General features: G+C 34.9%; 1 protein-coding gene across 2 annotated transcripts in view; it reads left to right on the top strand.

Annotated features, from left to right (window-relative positions):
- LOC122627246 (zwei Ig domain protein zig-8-like) overlaps positions 1-9,195 on the top strand; it is a 304,977-nt gene that overhangs the window by 178,066 nt on the left and 117,716 nt on the right. For both annotated transcript variants that reach the window (XM_043808251.1, XM_043808250.1), the window contains exon 3: positions 6,170-6,363. In XM_043808251.1, coding sequence (XP_043664186.1) covers positions 6,170-6,363 — 194 coding nt within the window. The remainder of the gene's footprint in view (positions 1-6,169; positions 6,364-9,195) is intronic.

The raw sequence follows: 9,195 nt of genomic DNA, 5'->3' as shown, positions 1-9,195 counted from the left end.
CTCTCTCTCTCTCTCTCTCTCTCTCTCTCTCTCTCTCTCTTTCTCCCTCTTTATATAAAAAGAACATTTTTTTCAGAATATAATATCTCTATATTTTACGGCGAGACCGAAACGTTACCATACGATCGGTCCAACCAAACTTTTTCTCTCTTTGCATTAATCGCACGAGCGTTTCAACGATTTAATTCTTCGATTATAATACGATTTCTCGATGGGTACGTTTCTTTCATCGCGGATCTTTTTCTTATTACTTTGAAAGCCCTTACCAACTTTTAGGAAGAATCAAAAATTTCTAACAGTCGTTCGACCTTCGATCTCTTTTTTTTCTTTTTCTTTAACTTTCCCTTTTTTTTTTTTTTGCTTTCTCCCATCCATTGTGCAAATGTTCATTGGCAAAAAAAAGAAATGAAAAGAAAAGAAGAAAAGAAGAAAAAAAAAAGAAAGAAATCCTTTTTCTCTCGTGTCGATCAAAAAATTAATTGAACGAACGTTTCGTAAAAGAATACGAAGTAGAAGAAGAAAACGAAGAAGACGAAGAAGAAGCAAAAAAGAAAAAGAAATCAATCTTATACACAAAAAACGATTTCACTTTGCAATTCAATAGAAAACTTCTCATTTTCCAAAGTGAAAGAATATTCCATTTGTAAAATCGATACGGATTATTATGAATCGTAGTGAATGTTGTAACGTTAAAATTATTCTTTTAAATTTATCGAAAGGAATCTGGCGAAATCGAGGAATCCAAGAGAATCGACATCAAAATCGATGACTCATTTAGTTCTCTAGCAGTCGAAAATCGGAGACTCTCTTCTAATAATGGGTAAACTTTGTCGTCTAACATTGTAACATAATCTGGGTAGCCGGTGCAGACCGAGCTACCGGAATTGTAACGCGCCAGAGACTACTAATGCCCCAACCAATTTACTTATCGGAGATTGGGGCTGATCCAAAGTTTCATGCGGTCGAATTTCTCTCTCTCTCTCTCTCTCTCTCTCTCTCTCTCTCTCTATCTATCTATCTATCTCTATCTCTATCTCTATCTCTCTCTCTCTGTATCTCTCTATCTCTCTCTCCATTCTCTTCGACCAGTCTTTTCTACGCTCTCGTAAAGTCCTCGACCGTTTTTACACACGTCCTACAAGATTTACCTCGAAGAAAAGAGAGGAAGATAAAGATAAAGATAGAGATAGCTAAAGAGAGAGAGAGAGAGAGAGAGAGAGAGAGAGAAGGAGGGAGAGAGAAGAAACTGTACCTCCGAGACATTTAAGCAAAAGTTGTGAATTTGAATTTTAAAACAGGCAGGTCCCGTCTCTTCCGAGTCTTTCCGAGTGATAGTACGCTAGGGTAGATTGAAAGATAACCATTTTCTATCTCCTTCTATCCAATCTCTTCTTTTCCATCGTAGTTCACTCTTCTTCATCCTCCTCTCTCTCTCTCTCTCTCTCTCTCTCTCTTTTCGTGGTGTCTCTTATTCTTTCTTTCCTTACCCTCTTCCTTCCTTCCTTCCTTCTTTCCTCCCACCCTCCCTCTCTTTCACCCCCTCTCTCTTTCTCTATCTCTCCTCCCTCCCTTCCTCTCTATCTCGCCATTCGTCGTAGATATTTTACGAGGTGGCTTCGACTCGCGAAGCGTAAAGTCTGAAAATTTAGGAGAGATTCTCCTCGCCTGGATGCTTTCGAACGAACGAACGACCGACCGAACGACCGGACGACCGGACGACCGGACGACCGGACGACCGACCAGTCCACCGAGACATCCAAACCCTTTCGCTTCATCCCTTCTTATCACTCTTCGTCCGTTCACCGTTCACCGTTCCTTTCCGTTCTGATCTGAATAGAAAATAGCTTCGAAAGATCTAAAGTTGTTCGAGTTGAAAAGGTCCGTCCTCGGGTTTCAGCAAAGTACAGAGGCAAAAAGGATTGGAGATACTATTTTTCGAGAAAATGTTCAATCGATTTCGAAAAGTACTATGGCGTTAGATAGATCGTTAGATATAAACCTTTAACAGGTATTTATAACATATCTCGTGGAATATATTACGATTGTTGTTATCATAATCGCTTCTAACGTTATTGTTTAGTAATAATCTTATTTTTTTCTATAAATGTAGCTTTACGTATATATATGTATATATATATATATATATATATATATATATATATATGTACGTATATATGTACGTGGTATCACTTATCCATCATTTTTCGCTACGCTTATGATAATTTAGAAAGAGAAAGAAAATCGTACGAATAATTGAAAATCACGGGAAAGGAATTAACAAAAACAAAAAAAAGAACATAGAAGAAAAAAGTAATAGAGAGTTGGTTAATTACGTTTTCGTCGTTATTAGTGATGGAAAAATAGATGCAAAAAGAAAGAAAAAAAAAAAGGACTGCAATTAAAATTTCCATCGCGATCTCTTGTTCTCCTTTTCCGACATCACCCTTCCTCCCCTCCTCCCCTTTCTCCAAACAACCAACTCTCCCTACTGTTCACTCTCAATTCAATTAATTTTACGATATACGTTATTTCTAATAAATTCATGTTTTTGTTTTTAATGAATGAGAAGAAAAAAAATGAAAGGCAAAAGAAATAAACAAGAAAAAGAATTTCAAAAAAACGAATTAAAATGTCAAACGAAGATCAAATGTTTCTCTTTTTTTTTTTTTTTTTCTTTTTTTTTGTGGTTATATAGGAGCATAGAACTATGAAACTAGTCTAATGAGGAAACATTCAGTAAGTATAGTAGCAAAAGGGAATTAAAGTCAAGAACATTTTGCTTAAATGTTACGATAAAATCCTATTGGTGGTGCAGCAAGAAAGCTGCGAGAAACGTCGTCGTCATCGTCGCTGGCTATCGCGGTAAGGTAACAAAGCTTAAAGCACGAAAAGCTCCGGCGATATGGCGGAAAAGTGGTAAGGAAATTTCCACGAGTATAAGGGAACAAATGGAAAAGGGTTTTAAGGGACGTCTTGAGAAAGCAAATCGTTCTGGGAGATGAGAGTTTAGCCAAACTGTTTTAGCTGCGTATATTCAACCAAAATGGCAACGCATTCTCCTTTCTTTATCCTTCCAATTATTTCTTATTCTATTATTTCTTATAAATAAATAAACAGGTGTATAAATAAAGAAATAAAGGAATACAAAATGTATAGCTATTTTTTTTTATATTGTCTCGTATAAATCTAAAATAAAATGAAATTATTTCTCTTTTTTCTTCTCTCTCTCTCTCTCTCTTTCTCTCTCTCTCTCTCTCTCTCTCTCTACACACACACACCTATATATACATATATATTCATTTTTATACACGTCAAAATAATTAACAAAATTAAAATCCCCAATCTGTCAATTTCTTCTTCTTTTCTCTTATTTTACCTACGTAATACATTTATTTCCTATTGGATTCGTGTCAGACATTTTTACAAAATTATTTTATCTCATAAATTAAGAGATCAGAGTTTTCAAGTGTCAAGTATAAAAACTAGATGATTTTAAAGATAGAGTTTTATAAAGCTTAGAAAGAAAAAGGAAAAGAAATATGAAGGGAAAGAGAGAGAAAGAGACCGATAGAAAGAAAGAAAGACGGAAAGAGAGAAAGAGAGAGAAATAAAGACGAAAAGAGAAGGTAATATATCATAAACCAGTATGACGTTAATTCCTACATCGATGTAACCGAGTTTCGCTCTTTATATAAACTCTCTGGGGTGGTCGACGTGTCACTGACTGGGAGCCAATCTCCACCGTTAAAACGATACATAATACTACGCGATTGTGCAGAATATCTGCAAGAACGAAGTTTCTTCCTTTTAGCAAACCCTCCTACTCTACCCTATGAAAGTTACACGAGTCGGGGGTGTAAGGGAGTGACAGGGAAAGGGGAGGTTGATGCAGACTCTCGCTTCGCCGACCGGCTATATTCTGAAACTTTGCCGTAACCGAAGAGATCCGTCGATGAAGAGAGTGAGATAGATAGAAAAAGAAAAAAGAGAGAGAGAGAGAGAGAGAGGGAGAAAGAAAATAGAAGAGAACGAGGATAAAAACATGGACATTTATCACCTGGACTACGAAGCTCCAGGCTACTTGAGTGACATTTTAATCGAATGTATATACATACATATATACGTACATACATGCGAATATACATATAGATACAAATACATGCACGCGTATACACGTAGACATATATATATATATATGTGTGTGTGTGTGTGTGTGTGTGAAAGTATCTACCAACTACGACCCTTCTCTCTCTCTCTCTCTTTCTCTCTCTCTTTTTCTTTCTCTCTCTTTTCCACTTTCATAAAAAAGCGCATTACCAAGTGCACGGAGTCGCGTGTTGCCTCTTTTGTGCTACCAGCAAAACGTTATTCCGGCCGTTTCGAGCTCTCGCAAATCATCGTGATAATAAGAAGGAGAATGTCTCTATAAAGCCGTAGTGATAGCGTCGCCGGAAAGATATTTCTTTTTCCCTTAACTCCTACGGAGTTTCTTATTAAGATTGGTCTTTTTCTTTTTTTTTCTTTTCCTTTCTTTTCTTTTTTTTTTCGTTTCTTTTCTTTTCCTTTTCTTATATATAAGCATATGTATACCCGAATAGTGGCCTATCTTCGACAGACGAGAAAGAGAAAGAGAAAGAAAGAGAGAGAGAGAGAGAGAGAGAAATAGGGTAATGCATCGTATAGTTACACGCGAGTATAGACGACGAATAACAAAGCACAAAAGCTTCCTTGAAATTATCGCATACTTACCCTTTCATTTCTTCTTCTTCTTCTTCTTCCTCTTTCATTTGTACTCACAAACATACACACACACACACACACACATATATGAATGAAAATATATATGAACTCATAAAGTCAAGTTTATACGATCCACCATTCTCCTCTCATTGATTACATTCTAATTATTCACTCGAAGCTTTATATTTCCACATCGTACTAGTTCCTTCGTTTCTTTTTTCCTTCTCTTTTTCTCTTTCTTTCTTTCTCTTTTTCTCCTTTTTCTCTGTTTTTTTTTATCCTTACTTTTGTCTTCCCTCAGCACCAGGAAACCCCTCGCTCGCATTCGTCGTCGTTACAGACTTGCCCTGACCCTCTCTAGAGCCCCTTTACTTTTTCTTTTCTTTTTTTATTCCGTTTTTCTTCTCCTCTTTTTTCCCTCTCCTCTTTTTTCCCTCTCCTTTTTTTCTTTTTCTTGTTCTTTTTTCTCTTTCTTATTCCTTTTTCTTTTTTCCTTTTCTTTTCGTTTTACTTTTCTCCACTCGACTATACTACTTCCTCGGACTTCCTCGTTAAACTTTCGTTCCGCTTTTGTTCCAAAGAGAAACGAAGAGAAAAAATACAATTTTTTTTTTTCAAAAAAAAAAAAAAAAAAAAAAAAAAAAAAAAAAAAAAAAAAAAGAAAAGAAAAGAGAAAAAGAGAAGATTAAAATAAAACGCAGGGAAAAGAAAAAAGAGAGACGAAAAAGAGGAACAAGAAAAAAATCAAAAACTCTTTTTCTATTTCGAGATTATATCTATCGAATGTTTGCCCAGCTCGGACCGTTGTGTAATTCGTGTTACAACGTTCGTAAAACTTTTTGCATGCATATCTCATCTCTCTCTCTCTCTCTCATAGAAAATCCAATGGGAGTTTCTCTCTCTCTCTCTCTCTCTCTCTCTCTCTCTCGTCTCTCTCTTTCTCTCTTTCTTTCTCTCTCTCACGTAGTAATTTGCGATCGCATACGTTCAATAATCGTTCATCGATGGATCGTATCGTTCAACGACACGCGAAAGCTTTTGGAACGAAAATTTTTCAAATATTTTTCTACTCTCTTCGTTCTCCCCTATTTTCAAACGTTTTCAAAATGTTAACAATGTACATTCGTGCATTCCCTTCTCCGATGTCGTTCAATGAAATGAGATACTATTCAACGGTTATGGTTTATCGTCAATTTTTCTAACTCTCTCTTTCTCTCCCTCTCTCTCTCTCTCTCTCTCTCTCTCTCTCTCTCTCTCTCTCTATCTCTTTAGCTATTTGTATTTTTAACTCAATGGTATTAAGAAAGAGAAAACAAAGAAAGAAAAAAAAATTAAAAAATGATTTTAAACGAACGATGATCGATTTGTCCGACGAAACTAATTGCTCTTTTTTCTCCCTCCCTTCTCCCTCTTTTCCACACTGTTGCAGGCGTTCATTGTCAGAGTATGTTGCACGGTAGTAGCGGGAAAAACGGTGGTGATAGCAGCTACCAACAAAACAGTTTAGAAGACTCATCACGTTCCGGCCCGTATTTCGACAAGTCGGCCTCGAAGAACGTGACGGCGCTTCTAGGAAAGACGACGTACCTCAATTGTCGTGTAAAAAACTTGGGCAACAAAACGGTGAGTTTCTTTCTTTGTCTCTTTCTCTTTTATTTTTTATTTATTTCCTTCTTTTTTTTTTTTTTTTAGTTTTCACTGAGTTAGCTTGGAACATCATACCCGGGTAGTAGTAGATACAAAGGATCGTATAAAATAAACGTGTGACGTATACTCTATTTCCTGTGTGTCATTTTATTTCGAACTTTTTCAATAAACATTTCCTGCGATATTCCGATATTTCTGTATCGCGTGTGAATTATTTAATGATTTTATTTATAGATCGAAAAGACTAAGGTCAATATTTCTATTGGTTCGAATAAAAAATTTGTGAAACATCTCTAACTCGTGAAATAATCATTACAATTGCTCGCGTCATATTTTCTTTGAAAAAGCATTTGTAGGATATTCTGATAACGTTCATCTATTATTTCAAGATTTTATTCGTCAAACATTTCGAACTCGTAAAATAATAATTAGAATTACTTCTGTCACATTTTCTGCAAAGAATATTTATGAGATGTTATCTTGATATCGCCTATGAATTATTTCTAGATTTTGTACTTACATTAAAACGTTAATACGTCTAAAGATACGATTTCTATTGTTTGAAATGAAAAATTTGACGAACTTTTCGATCTCGTAAAATAATAATTACGATCACTCGCGTCACATTTTCTTCGAAGAACATGTACAGGATATTCTAATATCCTCTATGTATTATTACATGATTTTATTCGTACATTAAAAGATCTAAAGATACGATTTCTATTGTTTGAAATGAAAAATTTGACGAACTTTTCGATCTCATAAAATAATAATTACTATTACTCGCGTCACATTTTCTTCGAAGAACACTTGTAGAATATTCTGATATCACGTATAATACAAACATTTCGAACTCGTAAAATAATAATTACAATCGCTCGCATAACATTTACTCCAATGTACATTTATAGGATATTCTGGTACCACGTAGGAATTATTTCAAGACTTTATTCGTACATTAAAACGTCTAAGGGTATACGATTTTTATCGTTCGGAATTAATAATTTCTCAAATATTTCAAACTCGTAAAATAATGATTATGTCTTACGTAATACTTTCTCCAAAGAAAATTTATAAAGTATTTTTATATCATCTATGAATTATTTCAAAATTTTATTTATTACATTGAAATATTTAAATCAACGATTTCTATTGTTTAAAATTACAAATTTGTCAAACGTTTCAAACTCGTAAAATAATAATTATTTCTCGCTTCAAATAAACGTTCCTTTTTTCCAAAGAATACTTATTGAATATTCTGATATCGAGTATGAATTATTTCAGAATTTTATTCGTCCATTGAAACGTTCTATAGGATTACTATTGTTTCAAATTTGAAATTCGTCAAACATCTCGAACACGTAAAATAATAATTAGAATTGCTCGCGTCACTCGGTCCGTACTCTATTGCAGGGAGAACATCCTCATGTAATAATTAACCCCTTGAGCAGTAGAAATGTACATTTACGTCATACCTTAACCGGTCTGCTGCAGTATGAGAGTACGTGGATATACACATATATATCTACGTGCATACATTTGAAGTTTTCCGCCGAAGCGATATTACCATTAATGTATATTTAATCTTGCTATTTTGACAGATTACTATTTGCTCATTCGCTCGTTTCACATATCATTCCTTAGTTCTATTCCATTTTGGAAGTTAATTTGTCTGCTGACATACACCTATGCACATACACACGCATATATTATACATATATATATCGACTACTATCAAAAAGAACAATTGTTATTCAAAAAAAGAAAAAAGAAAAAGAAAAAGAAAACAACAACAAAGAAGACTCATCCACGTTCCAGTTTGTATTTCGACAAGTCAGCTACCTCAAAGCTACTATGAAAACTCACTACTCAAAGGATTAATATCACATACTCTCGTTCCTAACTCTTCGTGTACCTTTCTGCCTGTAATAAGAACGACGTGAGAGAGGAAAATCCATTCTTTGAAATGACGCAAAGAGCACACGGATTACGAACAGAGAAACGTACTGCGGGAAGTTACGAAAGAGAAATTATAATCGACGTTGGAGAAAAAAGGCTAAAGTAGAAGAAGAGAACGAAGAAGAGGAAGGATAGTGAAGGAAAGAGAGAAGAGAGAAGGGTATTAAAAATGATAAAAAAAAATAAATAAATAAAGAAATAAAAAAAATTATACAAAATTAGAGAACCAAAAAAAAGAAGAGGGTAGATGAAATTATAGCGACGTGTCCATTATGAGAACCATATACACATAAATGTTCATCTTCCTATATATATATATATGCACGTATGTATGTATACATACATATATATATATATATATATATGCACGTATGTATGTATACATACATATATATATATATATATATATATATATATATATATATCTTTTCTTCTTTTTTTCTCGTGGCAGCACCGAACGCTGCAAAATATCGAGTGTCAATATTTTAAGCGACACAATGGAACGAGGGAGGACAACCCGCTGTCTCGAGCAAAACCGTAGGGGGTGCATCATCGCGAAAGTGCACTCGGCCCTTGCCCAACCCCTCGACTCTCGATTCCAACCCCTCTGTCACTCGACAATACCATCGAACGAAGGTACAGGTGCTTTCAATATATAATGTTTGGCCGTTGCGGATCTCGGACAATTATTGCCGCATGTTGCACACGCATGTTGAAATAGAAAGAGAAGAGAGAGTCTATATTCTCTCTTTTTCACTCTCTCTCTCTCTCTCTTCCTCTCTCTCTCTCTCTCTCTCTCTCTCTGTGCTTTCACGTTTCGAGTGAAAAAAAAACTAATGAATAAATGAA

This window comes from Vespula pensylvanica, chromosome 2 (genome assembly GCF_014466175.1).
Source record: "Vespula pensylvanica isolate Volc-1 chromosome 2, ASM1446617v1, whole genome shotgun sequence".
Lineage (NCBI taxonomy): Eukaryota > Metazoa > Arthropoda > Insecta > Hymenoptera > Vespidae > Vespula > Vespula pensylvanica.
This window is presented reverse-complemented; position numbering and strand designations above follow the sequence as displayed.